This window comes from Pelodiscus sinensis, chromosome 18, assembly GCF_052426305.1.
Source record: "Pelodiscus sinensis isolate ZL-2025 chromosome 18, ASM5242630v1, whole genome shotgun sequence".
NCBI lineage: Eukaryota > Metazoa > Chordata > Testudines > Trionychidae > Pelodiscus > Pelodiscus sinensis.
Window position 1 is genome coordinate 804,667 of NC_143069.1, and position 23,484 is coordinate 828,150.

The following is a 23,484-nucleotide window of genomic DNA, read 5'->3' on the forward strand; positions in this document are numbered from 1 at the left end:
GAGGGGGACGGCGCCGCCCGCCCAGCGGAGGGAGCCCCGAAACCAGCCAGGCCCGGGTCCTGCTCCGCCCCACTCCCAGCATGCCCTGCTGCACGGCGAGCCTGGGGGGCCGGCCTGGGGGCAGCAGAGCAGCAGGATGCCTGTTTGCGTCTCTTTTCAGGGGTCCCCCCGGCCCCGTGGGGCCCACGCGGAGGGCTGCTCCCCGCTGCTAGCCCCATAGCAGGGCCCACGCGGGGGGCTGCTCCCCGCTGCTAGCCCCATAGCAGGGCCCACGCGGGGGGCTGCTCCCCGCTGCTAGCCCCATAGCAGGGCCCACGCGGGGGGCTGCTCCCCGCTGCTAGCCCCATAGCAGGGCCCACACAGGGGGCTGCTCCCCGCTGCTAGCCCCATAGCAGGGCCCACGCGGGGGGCTGCTCCCCGCTGCTAGCCCCATAGCAGGGCCCACGCGGGGGGCTGCTCCCCGCTGCTAGCCCCATAGCAGGGCCCACACAGGGGGCTGCTCCCCGCTGCTAGCCCCATAGCGGGGCCCACACGGGGGGCTGCTCCCCGCTGCTAGCCCCATAGCAGGGCCCAGCGAGGCCCCTTCGCCCTGGCAGCCCTGGGGCTGGGCTGAGGGTTGGCTCTGCAGACCCTGGATATTTGGGATGAAAGCAACCCCCAGCCCAGCCCAGCCAGCCCCCCTCGCTCCCAACCCCCCGCCCTGCCAGCCCCCCTCGCTCCCGACCCCCCGCCCAGCCAGCCCCCCTTGCTCCCGACCCCCCGCCCTGCCAGCCCCCCTCGCTCCCGACCCCCCGCCCAGCCAGCCCCCTCGCTCCCGACCCCCCGCCCTGCCAGCCCCCCTTGCTCCCGACCCCCCGCCCTGCCAGCCCCCCTTGCTCCCGACCCCCCGCCCTGCCAGCCCCCCTCGCTCCCAACCCCCCGCCCTGCCAGCCCAGCCCCCCACCCAGCCAGCCCCCCTCGCTCCCAACCCCCCGCCCTGCCAGCCCCCCTCGCTCCCGACCCCCCGCCCAGCCAGCCCCCCTTGCTCCCGACCCCCCGCCCTGCCAGCCCCCCTTGCTCCCGACCCCCCGCCCTGCCAGCCCCCCTCGCTCCCGACCCCCCACCCAGCCAGCCCCCCTCGCTCCCAACCCCCCGCCCTGCCAGCCCAGCCCCCCACCCAGCCAGCCCCCCTCGCTCCCAACCCCCCGCCCTGCCAGCCCCCCTCGCTCCCGACCCCCGCCCTGCCAGCCCCCCTCGCTCCCGACCCCGCACCCAGCCAGCCCCCCTCGCTCCCGACCCCCCGCCCTGCCAGCCCCCCTCGCTCCCAACCCCCCGCCCTGCCAGCCCCCCTCGCTCCCGACCCCGCACCCAGCCAGCCCCCCTCGCTCCCAACCCCCCGCCCTGCCAGCCCCCCTCGCTCCCAACCCCCCGCCCAGCCAGCCCCCCTCGCTCCCAACCCCCCGCCCTGCCAGCCCAGCCCCCCACCCAGCCAGCCCCCCTCGCTCCCAACCCCCCGCCCTGCCAGCCCCCCTCGCTCCCGACCCCCCGCCCTGCCAGCCCCCCTCGCTCCCGACCCCCCGCCCAGCCAGCCCCCCTCGCTCCCGACCCCGCACCCAGCCAGCCCCCCTCGCTCCCGACCCCCCGCCCTGCCAGCCCCCCTCGCTCCCAACCCCCCGCCCTGCCAGCCCCCCTCGCTCCCGACCCCGCACCCAGCCAGCCCCCCTCGCTCCCGACCCCCCGCCCTGCCAGCCCCCCTCGCTCCCGACCCCCCGCCCAGCCAGCCCCCCTCGCTCCCGACCCCCCGCCCTGCCAGCCCCCCTCGCTCCCGACCCCCCACCCAGCCAGCCCAGCCCCCCACCCAGCCAGCCCCCCTCGCTCCCAACCCCCCGCCCTGCCAGCCCCCCTCGCTCCCGACCCCGCACCCAGCCAGCCCCCCTCGCTCCCAACCCCCCGCCCTGCCAGCCCCCCTCGCTCCCAACCCCCCGCCCTGCCAGCCCCCCTCGCTCCCGACCCCCCGCCCAGCCAGCCCCCCTCGCTCCCAACCCCCCGCCCTGCCAGCCCAGCCCCCCACCCTGCCAGCCCCCCTCGCTCCCAACCCCCCGCCCTGCCAGCCCCCCTCGCTCCCGACCCCGCACCCAGCAAGCCCCCCTCGCTCCCAACCCCCCGCCCTGCCAGCCCCCCTCGCTCCCAACCCCCCGCCCTGCCAGCCCCCCTCGCTCCTGACCCCCCGCCCAGCCAGCCCCCCTCGCTCCCAACCCCCCGCCCTGCCAGCCCAGCCCCCCACCCAGCCAGCCCCCCTCGCTCCCAACCCCCCGCCCTGCCAGCCCCCCTCGCTCCCGACCCCCCGCCCTGCCAGCCCCCCTCGCTCCCGACCCCCCGCCCAGCCAGCCCCCCTCGCTCCCGACCCCGCACCCAGCCAGCCCCCCTCGCTCCCGACCCCCCGCCCTGCCAGCCCCCCTCGCTCCCGACCCCCCGCCCTGCCAGCCCCCCTCGCTCCCGACCCCGCACCCAGCCAGCCCCCCTCGCTCCCGACCCCCCGCCCTGCCAGCCCCCCTCGCTCCCGACCCCCCGCCCAGCCAGCCCCCCTCGCTCCCGACCCCCCGCCCTGCCAGCCCCCCTCGCTCCCGACCCCCCGCCCAGCCAGCCCCCCTCGCTCCCGACCCCCCACCCAGCCAGCCCAGCCCCCCACCCAGCCAGCCCCCCTCGCTCCCAACCCCCCGCCCTGCCAGCCCCCCTCGCTCCCGACCCCGCACCCAGCCAGCCCCCCTCGCTCCCAACCCCCCGCCCTGCCAGCCCCCCTCGCTCCCGACCCCCCACCCAGCCAGCCCCCCTCGCTCCCAACCCCCCGCCCTGCCAGCCCAGCCCCCCGCCCAGCCAGCCCCCCTCGCTCCCGACCCCCACCCAGCCAGCCCCCCTCGCTCCCAACCCCCCGCCCAGCCAGCCCCCCTCGCTCCCGACCCCCACCCAGCCAGCCCCCCTCGCTCCCAACCCCCCGCCCTGCCAGCCCCCCTCGCTCCCGACCCCCCGCCCAGCCAGCCCAGCCCCCCTCGCTCCCGACCCCCCGCCCAGCCAGCCAGCCCCCCTCGCTCCCGACCCCCCGCCCAGCCCAGCCCAGCCAGCCCCCCTCGCTCCCGACCCCCAGCCCAGCCCAGCCTGCCCCCTCGCTCCCGACCCCCCGCCCAGCCCAGCCCAGCCAGCCCCCCTCGCTCCCGACCCCCAGCCCAGCCCAGCCCAGCCCGCCCCCCTCGCTCCCGACCCCCAGCCCAGCCCAGCCCAGCCAGCCCCCCTCGCTCCCGACCCCCCGCCCTGCCTGCCCCCCTCGCTCCCAACCCCCCGCCCTGCCAGCCCCCCTCGCTCCCGACCCCCCGCCCAGCCAGCCCAGCCCCCCGCCCAGCCAGCCCCCCTCGCCCCCCGACCCCCCGCCCTGCCAGCCCCCCTCGCTCCCGACCCCCCGCCCTGCCAGCCCTGCCCCCCGCCCAGCCAGCCCCCCTCGCTCCCGACCCCCCGCCCAGCCAGCCCCCCTCGCTCCCGACCCCCTGCCCAGCCAGCCCCCCTCGCTCCCGACCCTCCGCCCTGCCAGCCCAGCCCCCCTCGCTCCCGACCCCCCGCCCAGCCAGCCCAGCCCCCCGCCCAGCCAGCCCCCCTCGCTCCCGACCCCCCGCCCTGCCAGCCCAGCCCCCCGCCCAGCCAGCCCCCCTCGCTCCCGACCCCCCGCCCTGCCAGCCCCCCTCGCTCCCAACTCCCCGCCCTGCCAGCCCAGCCCCCTGCCCAGCCAGCCCTGTACTCCCCCTGCCAATGCCCCCAAATCCCATCCCATCCCATCTCCCCAAACTCCCCTTCCAGTGCCCCTCCCCCCGGCTCTGCAGTCCCTGCCCCCCCGCCACGTCCCCGTGTGCATTACTGCGCCTTCCTGGCTCTGAACGTGCAGGCTCTGCAGCCTCTGCGAGCTGCCGGCATCCGCACCACAAGCTGCTGTCGCCTGCGGGGAACTCCCGGCCCCCTTCCCTGGGGGGGAGCGCTCAGGCGGCGCAGGGACTGGCCCAGGCCCTCTGGGGGAGCCGTGGTGCCTGCTGCGTCTCCCTGGAGCCTGTTCCTCCCCAGAGTAGGTCGCAGGTCCCACCCCCCCAGGCAGGGCAGGGGATTTCAGCCCCGCATGCAGCGAGCTTGCTGGGTCTCAGCAGGAGTGTCTGCGCCCGCTGCGGTCAGCCCCCAGCTCGGCGGCAGGATGGGCCAGGGACACCCCCTGCCGGGTGCTCTCTGCCATCGGGGCAGGGCTGAGGGGCAGGCTGGGCGCTGGCCGTCAGTGGCTGAGAGGGCAGGGAGGTGCTGGGCCCGAGGGGGGCGTCGTGGCAGCTCGCGGCTGGCTGCACAGCGCAGTGCGGGGCCCACTCTCCCTTGCTCCCTGGCCCTGCAGAGGCTCCGGGTCGGCGACGGAGCAGAACAAAGGGCCTGTCTGGGCGGGAGGGGCACGGGCCACGGGCCCCCCACGCAGCCGTTCAGGGCCTGGCCCTGGCCGGGATCTCGGCCAGCCCCACGCAGGCCGGGGCGCGGCAGGAACTGACACCCAGGAGTTTCCTGTGGCCCTTCCCCCACCGGCCACCCACCCAAGGGTGCGCAGAGGAGCCATGCGTGTATAGACAGGCAGACCGACACACACACACACGCTGCATGGGCCATACGCGCGCGCGCACACACACACACACACACGCTGCATGGGCCATACGCGCGCGCACACACACACACGCTGCATGGGCCATACGCGCACACACACACACACACACACACACGCTGCATGGGCCATACGCGCGCGCACACACACACACGCTGCATGGGCCATACGCGCGCACACACACACACACACACACACACGCTGCATGGGCCATACGCGCGCGCACACACACACACGCTGCATGGGCCATACGCGCGCGCACACACACACACACACACACGCTGCATGGGCCATACGCGCGCACACACACACACACACGCTGCATGGGCCATACACACGCACACACACACACACACACACACGCTGCATGGGCCATACGCGCGCGCGCGCACACACACACACACACACACTGCATGGGCCATACGCGCGCGCGCGCACACACACCCTGCATGGGCCATACGCGCACACACGCACACACACACACACGCTGCATGGGCCATACGCGCACACACACACACACACACGCTGCATGGGCCATACGCGCACACACACACACACACACGCTGCATGGGCCATACGCGCACACACACACACGCACACACACACACGCTGCATGGGCCATACGCGCGCACACACACACACACACGCTGCATGGGCCATACGCGCACACACACACACACACACGCTGCATGGGCCATACGCGCGCGCACACACACACGCTGCATGGGCCATACGCGCGCGCACACACACACGCTGCATGGGCCATACGCGCACACACGCACACACACACACTGCATGGGCCATACGCGCGCACACACACACACACACACACACACACACACACTGCATGGGCCATACGCGCGCACACACACACACACGCTGCATGGGCCATACGCGCGCGCACACACACACGCTGCATGGGCCATACGCGCACACACGCACACACACACAGACGCTGCATGGGCCATACGCACACACACACACACACACACACACACACACACACTGCATGGGCCATACGCGCGCACACACACACACACGCTGCATGGGCCATACGCGCACACACGCACACACACACACACGCTGCATGGGCCATACGCACACACACACACACACACACACACACACTGCATGGGCCATACGCGCGCACACACACACACACGCTGCATGGGCCATACGCGCGCGCGCACGCACACACACACACACACACACACACACACACACACGCTGCATGAGCCACGCACAGACAGACACACGCACAGGCAGTGTTTCCCCTGCAGACTGTCTAGACACACCCACGGACACACACACACTGCATGGGCCATACGCGCGCACACACACACACGCTCTCTGTCTCTGCATGAGCCACGCACACAGACACACGCACAGACAGACACACGCACAGGCAGTGTTTCCCCTGCAGACTGTCTAGACATACCCACGGACACACACACACTGCATGGGCCATACGCGTGCACACACACACACACACGCTCTCTGTCTCTGCATGAGCCATGCACAGACAGACACACGCACAGACAGACACACGCACAGGCAGACACACGCACAGGCAGTGTTTCCCCTGCAGACTGTCTAGACACACCCACGGACACACACACACTGCATGGGCCATACGCGTGCACACACACACACACACACGCTCTCTGTCTCTGCATGAGCCATGCACAGACAGACACACGCACAGACAGACACACGCACAGGCAGACACACGCACAGGCAGTGTTTCCCTTGCAGACTGTCTAGACACACCCACGGGGACACAGCCGCACACAGGCGAGGTGTGAGCACAACCCCCAGCATCCACCCCCCACAGGTTCCCGCGCTCTCCCTGCCCAGCCGGGACGTGGGAGGCAGCTGCTTCCTGCCTGGCCCTCCAATGGAACCGGGCTTGCCTGGGGGGCAGGACCCTCTCGGGCACTGGCCACCCCAGGCCTCCAGGCACTGCCCTTGCTGCTGGGGACCCTGCCATCCAGGCGGGGCTGGAGATGCCAGCGCTGGATCTTTTCCTTCCCAGCCGCCTGGTGAGAGGCTGGCCGAGTGCTAGGGATCAGACCCTGGCTGGATTCCATGTTCCGCCACAGGCACCCTGTGTGACCCTGGGCAAGTCACTTGACCAATCTGTACCTCAGTTTCCCGCACCTGCCCTGTGGAAATAACTGCCCTGTCTTATGGGGGCTTGGGAGGATTCGTGGGCACGGTGGTCCTGGGGGCCGTAGAAGTGCTGTGGCTAGAGCCACGTTGCTGGGCATGGAGCAGGCCAGAGCACACCTGTTCCCTCCAGGGCCTGGCTCTGCCCTCCGTGGCTGCTGGCTCTGTGTGGGAGGGATTGGGATGGCCGGCCGGGGGGCGGGTAGGGCGGGCGGGATGGCCGGCCGGGGGGCGGGTAGGGCGGGCGGGATGGCCGGCCGGGGGCGGGTAGGGCGGGCGGGATGGCCGGCCGGGGGCGGGTAGGGCGGGCGGGATGGCCGGCCGGGGGGCGGGTAGGGCGGGCGGGATGGCCGGCCGGGGGGCGGGTAGGGCGGGCGGGATGGCCGGCCGGGGGGCGGGTAGGGCGGGCGGGATGGCCGGCCGGGGGGCGGGTAGGGAGGGCGGGATGGCCGGCCGGGGGGCGGGTAGGGCGGGCGGGATGGCCGGCCGGGGGCGGGTAGGGAGGGCGGGATGGCCGGCCGGGGGGCGGGTAGGGAGGGCGGGATGGCCGGCCGGGGGGCGGGTAGGGCGGGCGGGATGGCCGGCCGGGGGCGGGTAGGGCGGGCGGGATGGCCGGCCGGGGGCGGGTAGGGCGGGCGGGATGGCCGGCCGGGGGGCGGTCCAGTAACCGTGTAACCTTAATGCTGAGGGGTTGTTTGGGAGCATGCGCTACTACCCGCACTCTCCATTGTGCCGCACCTCAGAAGGGTCCCAAACCCTTCCTGGCTACACACACACCGAGCTCTGAGATGCAGCCACCTCTGGGGTGGGGTGCGGGGGGGTGATGGCTGCACAGGTGCCCTGGCCACGCCCGTCACCCTTGACCGGTCACTTGCTCTCGCTGCAGGCGAAGAACAAAGGCACCGGGGAGCTGGCGGCCATCAAAATTGTGAAGATGGAGTCAGGTGAGTGGAGAAGGGTCCCCAACTGATCACCCCCCGGGCTGAGGTGTAGCTACAGCCTCCTCTGTCTGTCTGTCTGCCCCGCTAGAGCCTCCTCTGTCTGTCTGTCTGCCCCGGAGCCTGCTCTGTCTGTCTGTCTGCTCCAGAGCCTGCTCTGTCTGTCTGTCTGCCCCGGAGCCTCCTCTGTCGGCCCTGCTAGAGCCTCCTCTGTCTGTCTGTCTGCCCCGGAGCCTGCTCTGTCTGTCTGTCTGCTCCGGAGCCTCCTCTGTCTGTCTGTCTGCCCCGCTAGAGCCTCCTCTGTCTGTCTGTCTGCCCCGCTAGAGCCTCCTCTGTCTGTCTGTCTGCTCCGGAGCCTGCTCTGTCTGTCTGTCTGCCCCGGAGCCTCCTCTGTCGGCCCTGCTAGAGCCTCCTCTGTCTGTCTGTCTGCCCCGGAGCCTGCTCTGTCTGTCTGTCTGCTCCGGAGCCTCCTCTGTCTGTCTGTCTGCCCCGCTAGAGCCTCCTCTGTCTGTCTGTCTGCCCCGGAGCCTGCTCTGTCTGTCTGTCTGCTCCGGAGCCTCCTCTGTCTGTCTGTCTGCCCCGCTAGAGCCTCCTCTGTCTGTCTGTCTGCCCCGGAGCCTGCTCTGTCTGTCTGTCTGCTCCGGAGAGTGCTCTGTCTGTCTGTCTGCCCCGCTAGAGCCTCCTCTGTCTGTCTGACCCTCCTAGAGTCAGTCTGTCTGCCCCGGAGCCTGCTCTGTCTGTCTGTCTGCTCCGGAGCCTGCTCTGTCTGTCTGTCTGCCCCGCTAGAGCCTCCTCTGTCTGTCTGTCTGTCTGCCCCGGAGCCTGCTCTGTCTGTCTGCTCCGGAGTCTGCTCTGTCTGTCTGTCTGCCCCGGAGCCTCCTCTGTCTGTCTGACCCTCCTAGAGTCTGTCTGTCTGCCCCGGAGTCTGCTCTGTCTGTCTGTCTGCCCCACTAGAGCCTCCTCTGTCTGTCTGACCCTCCTAGAGTCTGTCTGTCTGCCCCGGAGTCTGCTCTGTCTGTCTGTCTGCCCCACTAGAGCCTCCTCTGTCTGTCTGACCCTCCTAGAGTCTGTCTGTCTGCCCCGGAGTCTGCTCTGTCTGTCTGTCTGCCCCGCTAGAGCCTCCTCTGTCTGTCTGACCCTCCTAGAGTCTGTCTGTCTGCCCCGGAGTCTGCTCTGTCTGTCTGCCCCGCTAGAGCCTCCTCTGTCTGTCTGACCCTCCTAGAGTCAGTCTGTCTGCCCCGGAGCCTGCTCTGTGTGTCTGTCTGCTCCGGAGCCTGCTCTGTCTGTCTGTCTGCCCCGGAGCCTGCTCTGTCTGTCTGTCTGCCCCGGAGCCTCCTCTGTCTGTCTGACCCTCCTAGAGTCTGTCTGTCTGCCCCGGAGTCTGCTCTGTCTGTCTGTCTGCCCCGCTAGAGCCTCCTCTGTCTGTCTGATCCTTCTAGAGCAGGCATGTCCAAAGTCCTGCCCGTGGGCCAATTGCGGCCTGTGTTCCGGTTTAATACGGCCCCACAGGTAATCTGGCAATATCTATCTTTTATGGCCCCACAACGAATCCATCTGTATTGAGATGAATACATTGTAAAATCTCAGTTAATGTCAGTTGGTCTAAATCAGTTATAAATATATCTGGACACAACATGTATACTTGGTGTTATGTTCCTGTTCATATTTTTGGAACTTAAAAGTTGACAGACAACCTTTATTACCAATAATATGTAATGTACTTTACAATGTTCCTGACATATATTTCAGCTTCCTGGATTTTTTTTCCATCTGGCCTTCAGATATGAAAGGCAGAGTGATTTGACACCTGTTTAGATTTGTCAGCCATGTGACGAAATGAAAAGTATGCCGTTTGCAGTAAACTTTGCATAAAATAGTTAATTTGCATTTAATTTTAATGGTTCAAAGAATGTCAGGCAAAATGGTCGGCCCTCACTCTTGTTCACTTCATCAAATCTGGCCCTCTTTGAAAAAGTTTGGGCACCCCTGCTCTAGAGTCTTGTCTGTCTGCCCCACTAGGGCCTCCTCTCTTTGACACTCCTACAGTCTGTCTGTTTCACTGGTTTCCTAGAGCTTTGTCTGTCTGACCCATAGAGCCTCGTCCGTCTGTCTGGCCCCACTAGATAGTAGCCTGTCTGTCTGTCTGACCCCAGATCCCAGCCTGTCCATTTGTCTGACCCCAGATCTCAGCCTCCCTGGCAGCTCAGTGGAAGCCGAGCGCCCCCTGGCAGCTCCTGGTGGCATGGGGCAGACGTCCTGCACTGTGGGTCAGGGCCTGCCATGGGGGAGGGAGGGTGTGACAGACCGGACCGGGTCCGGGCACAGCTGAGGGCATCCGCTCAGGACGAATTGCTCAAAGTCGGGGCTCCTCACAGCCCCAGACTGGAGACTTTCCAAACAGGCCACAAACCAGCCACACAGAGCGCTCAGCTGCCAGTCTGGCCAGCCAGAAGCCTCATGAGCAAAACCCCCTGACACCCCAGCTCTCTCTGTGCCGCAGTCAGCCCCCGGGCTTAACACAGGTGAGGGGATATAGACCCCAATCTCACCTACCCCCAACGGGTTCTTCCAGTCCCAAGAAACAAGCCGCAGGTCCCAGGTCAATTTACTCTCTGGCTCTTACCCACAAGACCACGCTGAGCCAATCCTTTAGAATCTACAATCGAAAGGGTTATTATTACAAGAAAGAAAAGCACGAGAGTGAGGTTGTTAAGGAGAATGCATTACATGCAGCGAATCCCCCAGTTCTCGACACAGGCTCTTAGCAGAGATGTTACAAACTGCTATTTTAAAAGTCTCTGGTTACATCCTATGTCAGGATGGGTCCACGGTTCTTTCCGGCTCCTTGTTCCCTGCAAGGCTGCATCTGGGATCAGGAGCTGAACTCAAGACAAGACGGAGGGGCCACATGGCACTTGTATACAGTAGAATCCTGAATATCCGACCTCAGCGGGACCGAGGGGCGGTCGAATTAACGAAAATGTCGGAGAAGACGGAAACTGGTCTGAAATCAGGTTTCTTACTTATTATTCTACAGAACAAGGAACAGACTAGAGTACAGAGCATGCAGCATGCAGCATGGCACAACGCTAAAGCGATTGTTTAAAAACATTCGTCATTGAAGTTTGTTTCCCAGCTTTGTTTCTCTTCCTTGCGGCGAGGTCGCGCCAGCGTCTCAATAACAGAACATCACTAGCAGTTGTTCAACGTAAGCCAGTGCCGCCTCGAGAGCCTTGGCCCCTTCGCTATGCCTAATCTCTCCGTTTTGTCGTTGTCATTTGTATCTTCATCTTCATCATCTTCATCGTCACTGGCATCCCGATTCACCAGAGCTCTATGCTGCGGTCAGTCAGGTCGTGCTGCTCGTCTTTCTCCATCCGTTCCTGTAGATCATCATCATTCACCTTCTCACAGCCTGGAATTTGTTGTAACAAAGGAAGCAGGTTATCACAATTTTCTTGCACCATTTCTTGTGTGTTTTCGTCTTCCGAAAGTAACTTCCTCCATGGTCTTGCCAGAGTTTGCGGTTCCATCTCGTCCCATGATTGTGCGATCCAATAAATAACATCTGTTATGTTCACTGTCCTTAGTGTGTCTAGCGTACCATTTCCATCGTCTGGCGCCTCAGTGGGCGTAGTCACAAGCTTACAACGAGAGTTTTTCTTGAGCGCTGCAGGCACACGCTGGTCCACAGGCTGACACGACGCGGTGATATTAGGAGGGAGAAAAATCACTCTAATGTCCCCACTGAACAGTTCATCCTGGCGCATTATCAGTGACAAGGATTGCTTTCCTTGGTAGGCTTAGCGAATTCAAAACTTGTTAACTGAAGGAAGAAATTCATTGAAACAGCAGCCTCGGAAAATTGCTGAATGCATCCATGCATTCCTCTGGGTCTTGTACGAAACGGGTAGAGCACTAGGTGATATGGTTTTGAAAGCTCCTGGGCTTTTGCCTTTCCAATAAATGTGAGTCTGAGTTTGTGGTTCCCAGTAGCGTTACTCCAGGCCAGAATCGTCACTCTTTCTTTGCTTCCTTTATACCCAGGCGCTGCAGCTTCAGCCCGGGCAGCTAGAGTTTTTGAAGGCAGCATTTTCTAATTTAAGCCTGTCTCATCGCAGTTATACATCTGCTCACCTCATAATCCTTCATTGTCGATGAGACAATGACAATTTGCTTTCAATTTCAGAAACCCTTCCAGATTTGCTGATAATTTTTCGCCACATATACTGAGCTGCCTTAACCCGTAGCTTTTTTTCCAGCGATCAAGCCAGACTACACTAGCCGTGAAATCAGGTTCCCTTCATTGAATTCCTTTTGGAAACTCCGAGCTTTCTCTTGCAGATCGGGCCCGTGAGAGGCATGCCTTATCCCTTCGCTGTGTGAACCAGAACAAAGCCTCACTCGCTTTTCATGTTCACATTGTTTCATCGTGTTTCTGTCCTTCAGTCCTGCACTTGCGGGTCGATCAGAGCACCACTTTGGTAACTCACTTCTTTTCCTCTTCCAGTCACCAAGTGTAACTCGCCCCACACCGATTCAGATGCAGTTTCAGCATGGACTCGCCTTTGTCTACTCCCTTTAATGCTTCAGCTTTTTGTTCAGTGGAAAGAACCACTTTTTTCTCTTTTCACATGCCGTGTTCCTCAAACAACAACATTATATTCCAGTAAGGGGAACACGCGATTGGACAAACGAAACACAATCACAAATCACTGGCGCAGAGGAAGCTCCGGCCATGGCGGCATGTGACCATGGACGCGGACACAGCACGTCGAACGGCTGTCGGAGAAACCGGACTCTGTGGACCTCCCCTGGCACCCTCTCCCACGGTCCAGCGACCTAGCCCTGTGGCTGGTACCAGTCCCATTCCTGGGGTGTGTCCTGGCACCGGGAGCGCCAGCGTCTCCTTGCTAATTAGCACAGCGACTGGCTGCACATTCCTCAGCCACAGACAGGATTGTGCAGCACCCGGGCGCCCACACCCAGCTCATCCCCGTCCGACTAGCACACACAATCCGCAGAACAGGAGCTTCACGCGCCACCTCCCATGGCCCCTTCGTATCCGCTTTGGGGCAGCCCCACGGGCGCAGCAGTGGCCTGTCAGATCCCCTTAAACGCCAGTGACGGGACGGGGGCTGCCAGGCCTGTGTCCCTCAGGGCGGGTGGCAGGGCTCGGGTCAGGGCCTCCGGTCCCCAGCCCTGGGGAGCCGTTGGGGCCACGGCTGCTGCGCGCTCCCCCCGCCCGGCCTCCGTGCGCCCCGAACGGCCGCGCCTGGCAGGCAGCAGCTGGCGGGGAGTTACGGTAACAGCAGCCAGCAACATCCTTCCTTCCTCCCCCCGCGGCTGCCACGCCTGGCTCCCCGCGGGGCCCGAGAGGGGCCAGCCCCACGCGCCGGGCGGGCAGCACCCCCTGCTGTACCGGAGCCCTCACGGCCCCAGGGCTGCGGGGGGGGGCTGGGGTCATGGCCGGAGGGAGCACCCACAGCAGCCCGATTGACGGGAGAACCCCGCCTGATTGACGGGAGAACCCCCCTGCTGGGCCCCCGCCCAGCTCCCCATGGCCCAGCGCCCCCTGCGTGGCCCAGCGCCCCCTGCTGGGCCCCCCCGGCCCCTCCCCGCCCAGCACCCCCCCTGCTGGGCCCCCACCCTGCTCCCCGTGGCCCAGCACCCCCTGCTGGGCTCCCCCAGCCCACCCCCCACCCAGCACCCCCCCTGCTGGGCCCCCCCAGCCCTCCCAGCACCCCCCCTGCTGGGCCCCCGCCCAGCTCCCCATGGCACAGGACCCCCTGCTGGGCTCCCCCAGCCCACCCCCCACCCAGCGCCCACCCCTGCTGGGCCCCCCGGCTCTCCCCATCCAGCGCCCCCCCTTCTGGGCCCCCACCCGGCCCCCTGTGGCCAGCACCCCCTGCTGGGCCCCCGCCCAGCTCCCTATGGCCCAGCGCCCCCTGCGTGGCCCAGCGCCCCCTGCTGGACCCCCCCGGCCCCTCCCCGCCCAGCACCCCCCCTGCTGGGCCCCCACCCTGCTCCCCGTGGCCCAGCACCCCCTGCTGGGCTCCCCCAGCCCACCCCCCACCCAGCACCCCCCCTGCTGGGCCCCCCCAGCCCTCCCAGCACCCCCCCTGCTGGGCCCCCGCCCAGCTCCCCATGGCACAGGACCCCCTGCTGGGCTCCCCCAGCCCACCCCCCACCCAGCGCCCACCCCCGCTGGGCCCCCCGGCTCTCCCCATCCAGCGCCCCCCCTTCTGGGCCCCCACCCGGCCCCCTGTGGCCAGCACCCCCTGCTGGGCCCCCGCCCAGCTCCCTATGGCCCAGCGCTCCCTGCGTGGCCCAGCACCCCCTGCTGGGCCTCTCGGCCCCCCCTGCCCAGCGCCCCCCTGCTGGGCCCCCGCCCAGCCCCCTACCCAGCGCCCCCCTGCTGGGCCTCTCGGCCCCCCCCCTGCCCAGCGCCCCCTGCTGGGCCTCTCGGCCCCCCCTGCCCAGCGCCCCCCCTGCTGGGCCTCTCGGCCCCCCCTGCCCAGCGCCCCCCTGCTGGGCCCCCGCCCAGCCCCCTACCCAGCGCCCCCCTGCTGGGCCTCTCGGCCCCCCCCAGCCCAGCGCCCCCCTGCTGGGCCTCTCGGCCCCCCCTGCCCAGCGCCCCCCTGCTGGGCCCCCGCCCAGCCCCCTACCCAGTGCCCCCCCTGCTGGGCCTCTTGGCCCCCCTGCCCAGTGCCCCCCCTGCTGGGCCTCTCGGCCCCCCCTGCCCAGCGCCCCCCTGCTGGGCCCCCACCCAGCCCCCTACCCAGCGCCCCCCTGCTGGGCCTCTCGGCCCCCCCTGCCCAGCGCCCCCTGCTGGGCCTCTCGGCCCCCCCTGCCCAGCGCCCCCCTGCTGGGCCCCCGCCCGGCCCCCTGCCCAGCGCCCCCTGCTGGGCCCCCTCCCGGACCCCTGTGGTCCAGCGCCCCATAATGCTGCACCTCAGCCGCTAACAGCAGCTGTTGCTCCCCAGATGACGACTGTGCAGCGATAGAGCAGGAAATCCTCATCGTGAAGACCTGCGAGCACCAGAATATCGTGGCCTATTATGGGAGCTACATCCGGTGAGAGACCCTCCCCCGCCTCTGCTGCCCCGTCTCTCCCCTCCCCCGCCTCTCCTGCCCCGTCTCTCCCCTCCCCCGCCTCTGCTGCCCCGTCTCTCCCCTCCCCCGCCTCTCCTGCCCCGTCTCTCCCCTCCCCCGCCTCTGCTGCCCCGTCTCTCCCCTCCCCCGCCTCTCCTGCCCCGTCTCTCCCCTCCCCCGCCTCTCCTGCCCCGTCTCTCCCCTCCCCCGCCTCTGCTGCCCCGTCTCTCCCCTCCCCCGCCTCTCCTGCCCCGTCTCTCCCCTCCCCCGCCTCTCCTGCCCCGTCTCTCCCCTCCCCCGCCTCTCCTGCCCCGTCTCTCCCCTCCCCCGCCTCTGCTGCCCCGTCTCTCCCCTCCTCCGCCTCTGCTGCCCCGTCTCTCCCCTCTCCTGCCCCGTCTCTCCCCTCCCCCACCTCTGCTGCCCCGTCTCTCCCCTCTCCTGCCCCGTCTCTCCCCTCCCCTGTCTCTCCCCTCCCCCGCCTCTCCTGCCCCATCTCTCCCCTCCCCCGCCTCTCCTGCCCCGTCTCTCCCCTCTCCTGCCCTGTCTCTCCTGCCCCGTCTCTCCCCTCTCCTGCCCCGTCTCTCCCCTCCCCCACCTCTGCTGCCCCATCTCTCCCCTCCTCCGCCTCTGCTGCCCCGTCTCTCCCCTCTCCTGCCCCGTCTCTCCCCTCCCCCACCTCTGCTGCCCCGTCTCTCCCCTCTCCTGCCCCGTCTCTCCCCTCCCCTGTCTCTCCCCTCCCCCCGCCTCTCCTGCCCCATCTCTCCCCTCCCCCCGCCTCTCCCCTCTCCTGCCCCGTCTCTCCTGCCCCGTCTCTCCCCTCCCCTGTCTCTCCCCTCCCCCGCCTCTCCTGCCCCGTCTCTCCCCTCCCCCGCCTCTCCTGCCCCGTCTCTCCCCTCCCCAGCCTCTCCTGCCCCCACCTCTCCCCTCCCCCCGCCTCTCCCCTCCCCCACCTCTCCTGCCCTGTCTCTCCCCGGCCCCACCTCTCCTGCCCCTTCTCTCCCCTCCCCCACCTCTCCTCAGCCTCCCTTCCCCAATTTCCCCCCAGCTCTCACTCCCTCTCCCCATCTGGAGCCCATCCCATGCCGCCCCCCCTTTTCTGTCCTTCCTGCCTGCTGCTGACCCCCCTCCATCGCTGAGGCCCCGGGACTCGCCAGGAAGCGCTGGGCTAGGTGCTGCGCCCCCATCTCCACCCTGCTCCCGGGGGTGTTGCCGCAGCCTTTGGCCCTGCTCCATGACTCCCCTCTGGCCCGGCAGGTTGAACAAGCTGTGGATCTGCATGGAGTTCTGCGGGGCCGGGTCACTGCAGGACATCTACCATGGTAAGCGCAGCCGGTACCCGCTGGCCAGGCCTGCTCTGAGCACTAGGCCCCGCTCCCCTCCCAGAGCCTGGGCCAGGCCTGCTCTGAGCACTAGGCCCCGCTCCCCTCCCAGAGCCTGGGCCAGGCCTGCTCTGAGCACTAGGCCCCGCTCCCCTCCCAGAGCCAGGGCCAGGCCTGCTCTGAGCACTAGGCCCCGCTCCCCTCCCAGAGCCTGGGCCAGGCCTGCTCTGAGCACTAGGCCCCGCTCCCCTCCCAGAGCCAGGGCCAGGCCTGCTCTGAGCACTAGGCCCCGCTCCCCTCCCAGAGCCTGGGCCAGGCCTGCTCTGAGCACTAGGCCCCGCTCCCCTCCCAGAGCCAGGGCCAGGCCTGCTCTGAGCACTAGGCCCCGCTCCCCTCCCAGAGCCTGGGCCAGGCCTGCTCTGAGCACTAGGCCCCGCTCCCCTCCCAGAGCCAGGGCCAGGCCGGCAGCCCTGCTCCCTCCTGCTCTGAACACTCAACCCTGCCTGAACCAGGGGGCTGCCCAGCTGGGGGCCAGCCAGGGGGCTGCCCAGCTGGGAGCCAGGGGGGTGGAACCAGCTGCTGCAAAGCCAGTTCCAAAATGCGGAACCAAGAGTAGCTGAAATTGTCACTGTGCCTGGTGGGAGGGGCAGCCCAAGGTCTGAGCAGCCCCGGCCCGACGGGCCCTGGTCTCGGGGAGTCTGGGGGGGCCTGGGGGGCGCCCGACGGGCCCTGGTCTCGGGAGGCAGGGGGGCCGGGGGGCGCTCAGTGCGGAGGGCTGCCCTGCGGGGGGCCGGGGGGCGCTCAGTGCGGGGGGCTGGGGGGGCCTGGGGGGGGCGCCCGGGGGGGGACGGGGGGGGCCCTGGTCTCGGGGGGCAGGGGGGGGGCCGGGGGGCGCTCAGTGCGGGGGGCTGCCCTGGGGGGGGGGGACCGGGGGGGGCCGGGGGGCGCTCAGTGCGGAGGGCTGCCCTGGGGGGGCCGGGGGGCGCTCAGTGCGGGGGGCTGCCCTGGGGAGGGCCAGGGGGCGCTCAGTGCGGGGGGCTGCCCTGGGGGGAGCCGGGGGGCGCTCAGTGCGGGGGCTGCGCCTGGGGGAGCCGGGGGCGCTCAGTGCGGGGGGCTGCCCTGGGGGGGCCGGGGGCGCTCAGTGCGGGGGGCTGCCCTGGGGGGACCGAGGGGCGCTCAGTGCGGAGGGCTGCCCTGGGGGGACCGGGGGGGGCGCTCGGGTGCGGGGGCTGCCCTGGGGGGGCCGGGGGGCGCTCAGTGCGGGGGGCTGCCTGGGGGGCCGGGGGCGCTCAGTGCGGGGGGCTGCCCTGCGGGGGGCCGGGGCGCTCAGTGCGGGGGGCTGCCCTGGGGAGGGCCAGGGGGCGCTCAGTGCGGGGGCTGCCCTGGGGGGGCCGGGGGCGCTCAGTGCGGGGGGCTGCCTGCGGGGGCCGGGGGGCGCTCAGTGCGGGGGGCTGCCCTGGGGGGACCGGGGGCGCTCAGTGCGGGGGGCTGCCCTGGGGGGACCCGGGGGGCGCTCAGTGCGGGGGCTGCCCTGGGGGGGACCGGGGGCGCTCAGTGCGGGGGCTGCCCTGGGGGGGCCGGGGGGCGCTCAGTGCGGGGGGCTGCCCTGGGGGGAGCCGGGGGGCGCTCAGTGCGGGGGCTGCCCTGGGGGGAGCCGGGGGGCGCTCAGTGCGGGGGGCTGCCCTGCGGGGGGCCGGGGGGCGCTCAGTGCGGGGGGCTGCCCTGGGGAGGGCCAGGGGGCGCTCAGTGCGGGGGGCTGCCCTGGGGGGGCCAGGGGGCGCTCAGTGCGGGGGGCTGCCCTGCGGGGGGCCGGGGGGCGCTCAGTGCGGGGGGCTGCCCTGGGGGGGCCGGGGGGCGCTCAGTGCGGGGGGCTGCCTGGGGGGAGCCGGGGGGCGCTCAGTGCGGGGGGCTGCCCTGGGGAGGGCCAGGGGGCGCTCAGTGCGGGGGGCTGCCCTGGGGGCCGGGGGGCGCTCAGTGCGGGGGGCTGCCCTGGGGGGGCCGGGGGCGCTCAGTGCGGGGGGCTGCCCTGGGGGGGGCCGGGGGGCGCTCAGTGCGGGGGGCTGCCCTGGGGGGGGCCGGGGGCGCTCAGTGCGGGGGGCTGCCCTGGGGGGGCAGGCGCTGCCCCAGGACCCCTAAGAACAGGCCTCGTCCGTTCCCGTGCCAGCCACCGGGCCCCTGACGGAGCCGCAGATCGCCTACGTGTGCAGGGAGACGCTGCAGGTGAGTCTGGGCCCGGCTCGGACCCCGTGTCCCTCCAGGGCTGGGACCCGGCTGGCCTGACCTCGCTCTGCCTGCCCCGCAGGGTCTGTCCTATCTGCACAGCCAAGGCAAGATCCACAGGGACATCAAAGTAAGGAGGTCCCGGCCGGGCTGGGGGTGGGGGGAGGTGCTGGCGGAGGCGGGGCGCTGGCGGAGGGGATGGGCGGGGCGCTGGCGGAGGGGTGCTGGCGGAGGGGGTGCTGGCGGAGGGGGTGCTGGAGGAGGGGGGCGCTGGCGGAGGGGGTGCTGGAGGAGGGGGGTGCTGGCGGAGGGGGGCGCTGGAGGAGGGGGGACACTGATGGGGGCGCTGGCGGAGTGGGGGCGCTGGAGGAGGGGGGGTGCTGGCGGAGGGGGGTGCTGGAGGAGGGGGGCGCTGGCGGAGGGGGGTGCTGGAGGGGGGGGTGGTGGCGGAGGGGGGCGCTGGAGGAGGGGGGGACACTGATGGGGGCGCTGGCGGTGGGGGCGCTGGAGGAGGGGGGCGCTGGAGGAGGGCCATCACCCCTAGGCCCCCCGCTTAGTCACTTCTCCCCCTGCTCCCCCCCCCCCCCCCCCCCCCCCCCCCCCCCCCCCCCAGGCCCTGCCCCCAGCCAGGTGCTGGTCTCCACCTTCCCCCTTTGTCTCCCCCGGGAGGCTGCGCCCAGGTGTCTGGGTTGACACAGATTTGGGAACCTCCCCCCAGCGCAGGGGCCCAGGTCCCAGAGCGTCAGCCCCCACGGCACAGCCAGCTGGGAGAAGGATTCTCGCCTCTCCGAGACCCAGGCGCCAGGGCAGAGCCTTGGTCCTCTTGTGGGGGGGGGCCATCGGACCTGGACCCGCCCCTGGACTCCCCTTAGTCTGCTCCCTCCACGCTTCCCCCAACCAAGCCTAGCAACCCCCAGCCAGTGGCCCCGGGCCCTCTCCGGCTCCCGACCCAGGGGTGAGACTCATGCATGCCCTAGGGAGTCCTGCCTCTCGGGAGAGCTGCGAAGGGGGGAACTGAGCCGCCCCCCACCCCCACACTGCAGCAGTGACTGTCACAGCACCCCCACTACCTTGCAGGAAGCTCAGGGCCCCGGGGTGGGAGGCCGGCGGGGAGGCCGCCCTGCGGCTGGGGGGCGGGGCCGGGGGGGGTGGGAGGCCGGCGGGGGGGAAGCCCAGGGACCCGGGGGGTGGGAGGCCGGCGGGGGGGGGGGGGGAAGCCCAGGGACCCGGGGGGTGGGGGCCGGCCGGGGGAAGCCCAGGGACCCGGGTGGGGTGGGAGGCCGGCGGGGGAGGCCGCCCTGCGGCTGGGGGGGAAGCCCAGGGACCCGGGTGGGGTGGGAGGCCGGCGGGGAGGCCGCCCTGCGGCTGGGGGGAGCCGAGGACCCGGGGGGTGGGAGCCGGGGGAGCCCAGGGACCCGGGGGGGTGGGAGGCCGGCGGGGGGAAGCCCAGGGACCCGGGGGGGGTGGGAGGCCGGCGGGGGAGGCCGCCCTGCGGCTGGAAGCCGAGGGACGGGGGTGGGAGGCCGGCGGGGGGGGAAGCCCAGGGACCCGGGGGGTGGGAGGCCGGCGGGGGGGAGCCCAGGGACCGGGGGGTGGGAGGCCGGCGGGGGAGGCCACGTGGTTTTGCACCCCGGGGGCGGTGCCGGGCGGATGGGCGGGGCGGGGGAGGCAGGTGCCAGCTGCTGGAGGCTGTGGGGGTGGCAGAGAGGAAGGGCCACGGCTGGCGACCCCAAGGGAAGGGAGGGGCCACGCGTGGGCGAGGGGCAGGCCGGGCGCCTGGGCCGGGAATCCCACAGCCCTCGTCCCAGGGCAAGACCCCCCGGGAGGCCAGGGGCCCCCAGTGCCGCGACACTGGGTGCTGGGGAGGGCTCTGGCCAACCCGCATGCACCACCCCAGCTCCTGCCCACGGCCCGGCCCCCTGCCGCGCTGCAGCCTGCTCTCCCCCTTCTTCTGCAGGGAGCCAACATCCTCATCAACGAAAGCGGGGAGGTGAAACTGGGTGAGCGAGGGCCCAGGTGGGGGGTGGGGCTGAGGGACCCAGGGCGCTCCAGACCCGGTGCGGGGGTGGGGCTGAGGGACCGGGGGCGCCCCAGGCCAGGTGGGGGGTGCGGCTGAGGGACCCCAGGATACCCCAGGCTGGGGGGTGGGGCTGAGGGACTGGGGGCACCCCAGGCCAGGTGGGGGGTGCGGCTGAGGGACCCCAGGATACCCCAGGCTGGGGGGGTGCGGCTGAGGGACCCCAGGATACCCCAGGCTGGGGGGGTGGGGCTGAGGGGCTGGGGGCGCCCCAGGCCGGGGGGGTGGGGCTGAGGGACCCAGGGCGCCCCAGACCCAGTGTGGGGGTGGGGCTGAGGGACCGGGGGTGCCCCAGGCCAGGTGGGGGGTGCGGCTGAGGGACCCCAGGATACCCAAGGCTGGGGGGGTGCGGCTGAGGGACTGGGGGCGCCCCAGGCTGGGGGGGTGCGGCTGAGGGACTCCAGGATACCCCAGGCTGGGGGGGTGGGGCTGAGGGATTGGGGGCGCCCCAGGCCGGGGGGGTGCGGCTGAGGGACCCCAGGATACCCCAGGCCGGGGGGTGGGGCTGAGGGGCTGGGGGCGCCCCAGGCCGGGGGGGTGGGGCTGAGGGAGCCCAGGATACCCCAGGCCGGGGGGTGGGGCTGAGGGACTGGGGGCGCCCCAGGCCGGGGGGTGCCGCTGAGGGACCCCAGGATACCCCAGGCCGGGGGGTGGGGCTGAGGGACTGGGGGCGCCCCAGGCCGGGGGGGTGCGGCTGAGGGACCCCAGGATACCCCAGGCCGGGGGGTGCGGCTGAGGGACTGGGGGCGCCCCAGGCTGGGGGGGGTGCGGCTGAGGGACCCCAGGATACCCCAGGCCGGGGGGGTGGGGCTGAGGGACTGGGGGCGCCCCAGGCTGGGGGGGTGCGGCTGAGGGACCCCAGGATACCCCAGGCCGGGGGAGTGGGGCTGAGGGACTGGGGGCGCCCCAGGCTGGGGGGGTGCGGCTGAGGGACCCCAGGATACCCCAGGCCGGGGGGAGTGGGGCTGAGGGACTGGGGGCGCCCCAGGCTGGGGGGGGTGCGGCTGAGGGACCCCAGGATACCCCAGGCCGGGGGGTTGGGGCTGAGGGACTGGGGGCGCCCCAGGCTGGGGGGGTGCGGCTGAGGGACCCCAGGATACCCCAGGCCGGGGGAGTGGGGCTGAGGGACTGGGGGCGCCCCAGGCTGGGGGGTGCGGCTGAGGGACCCCAGGATACCCCAGGCCGGGGGAGTGGGGCTGAGGGACTGGGGGCGCCCCAGGCCGGGGGTTCCAGTCTCTGATACCCCCCAGGCCAATCGAAGCTTTTCCTCACCTCCCCCAGCGGACTTTGGGATCTCGGCCCAGATCAGCGCCACCTTTGCCCGCAGGATGTCCTTCATCGGCACCCCCTACTGGTACCGGCGCCGGCTCCCTGCGGGGGGGGGGGGCACGGTGCCGCCGGGGGCCACTTCTGGGCCACGTGTCTCCTACGGGAACGAGGGGCCGTGTGCACCCAGATGTGTGTGTCCCCCAAGGGTGTGGGGAGGTGCCCAGGCGTATGCTGTGAGTGCAGGGTGTGTGTGTGAGTGTGCAGGGGTTCTGTGGTGTGTGTGTGTGAGTGTGCAGGGGTTGTGTGAGTGTGCAGGGGTTCTGTGGTGTGTGTGTGTGAGTGTGCAGGGTGTGTGAGTGTGCAGGGGTTCTGTGGTGTGTGTGTGTGAGTGTGCAGGGTGTGTGAGTGTGCAGGGGTTCTGTGGTGTGTGTGTGAGTGTGCAGGGTGTGCGAGTGTGCAGGGGTTCTGTGGTGTGTGTGTGTGTGTGCAGGGTGTGTGTGTGTGAGTGTGCAGGGGTTCTGTGGTGTGTGTGTGTGTGAGTGTGTAGGGTGTGTGAGTGTGCAGGGGTTGTGTGAGTGCACGGGTTCTGTGGTGTGTGTGTGTGAGTGCAGGGGATGTGTAGGGGTGTATGTGTGAGTGTGCAGGGTGTGTGTGTGAGTGCAGGGGGTGTGGAGGTGGGGGGTGAGTGTGCAGGGTGTGTGTGTTTGTGAGTGCAGGGTGTGTGTGGGGTGAGTGTGCAGGGTGTGTGTGTGAGTGCAGGGTGTGTGTGTGTGAGTGCAGGGTGTGTGTGTGAGTGCAGTGTATGTGTGTGTGTGAGTGAGTGCAGAGTGTGTGGAGGGGTGTGTGAGTGCAGGGTGTGTGTGTGGAAAGGTGTGTGTGTGAGTGCAGGGAGTGTGTGGAGGGGTGTGTGAGTGCAGGGTGTGAGTGCTGGGGGTGTGTGTGAGTGCAGGGTGTGAGTGCTGGGGGTGTGTGTGAGTGCAGGGTGTGAGTGCTGGGGGTGTGTGTGAGTGCAGGGGGTGTGTGTGGAAAGGTGTGTGTGTGAGTGCAGGGAGTGTGTGGAGGGGTGTGTGAGTGCTGGGGGTGTGTGTGAGTGCAGGGTGTGAGTGCTGGGAGTGTGTGTGAGTGCAGGGGGTGTGTGTGAGTGCAGGGTGTGAGTGTGCAGGGGGTGTGTGGGGGTGGAGGTGTGAGTGCTGGGGGTGTGTGGGGGTGTGTGAGCTTGCAGGATGTGCTGTCCAGGCCGTCACCGAGGGGGGAGTCCCTGCCCCCCACCAGGGCTCTCGGCGGGGGGGACGCTGAGGCGACAGGGACCAGCAGCCCCAGCCCAGAGCCAGGCCCTGTCCCCTCCCTGCCCCCCAAGCCGCTGAGACTGGCACCCCCCAGTCGCCCCCTCAGCCCCACCTCCGCCTCCCGCCTTTGTCCAGCTGCCCGGTGCCAGCTGGTGCCCCCGGCTCAGGGCAGAAGGGCCGTGGCCAGTCCCCCGCCAGCGGTGCAGGCCCAGGGAGCGCGGGCAGGCTGGGCGACGGCCTGCCCCCCATGGTACCCCCTGCCTGCCCCTGTGCCGCCTTCCATTCCCCCTGGACTCCCTGCCCCCCTGCCTGCCCCCCATGGTACCCCCCTGCCTGCCCCCGCGCCGCCTTCCATTCGCCCGGACTCCCTGCCCCCCAGCCTGCCCCCCATGGTACCCCCTGCCTGCCCCTGTGCCGCCTTCCATTCCCCCTGGACTCCCTGCCCCCCTGCCTGCCCCCCATG

The 23,484-nt window shown here is 70.0% G+C and overlaps 1 protein-coding gene across 1 annotated transcript in view; it reads left to right on the forward strand.

The window, feature by feature from the left end:
- Positions 1 to 23,484, forward strand: part of MAP4K1 (mitogen-activated protein kinase kinase kinase kinase 1) — a 55,808-nt gene that overhangs the window by 1,962 nt on the left and 30,362 nt on the right. Inside the window, 7 exon segments of the mRNA XM_089769844.1 lie at positions 7,704 to 7,761; positions 14,742 to 14,832; positions 16,105 to 16,169; positions 18,334 to 18,389; positions 18,472 to 18,519; positions 20,347 to 20,389; positions 21,748 to 21,820. Coding sequence (XP_089625970.1) covers positions 7,704 to 7,761; positions 14,742 to 14,832; positions 16,105 to 16,169; positions 18,334 to 18,389; positions 18,472 to 18,519; positions 20,347 to 20,389; positions 21,748 to 21,820 — 434 coding nt within the window.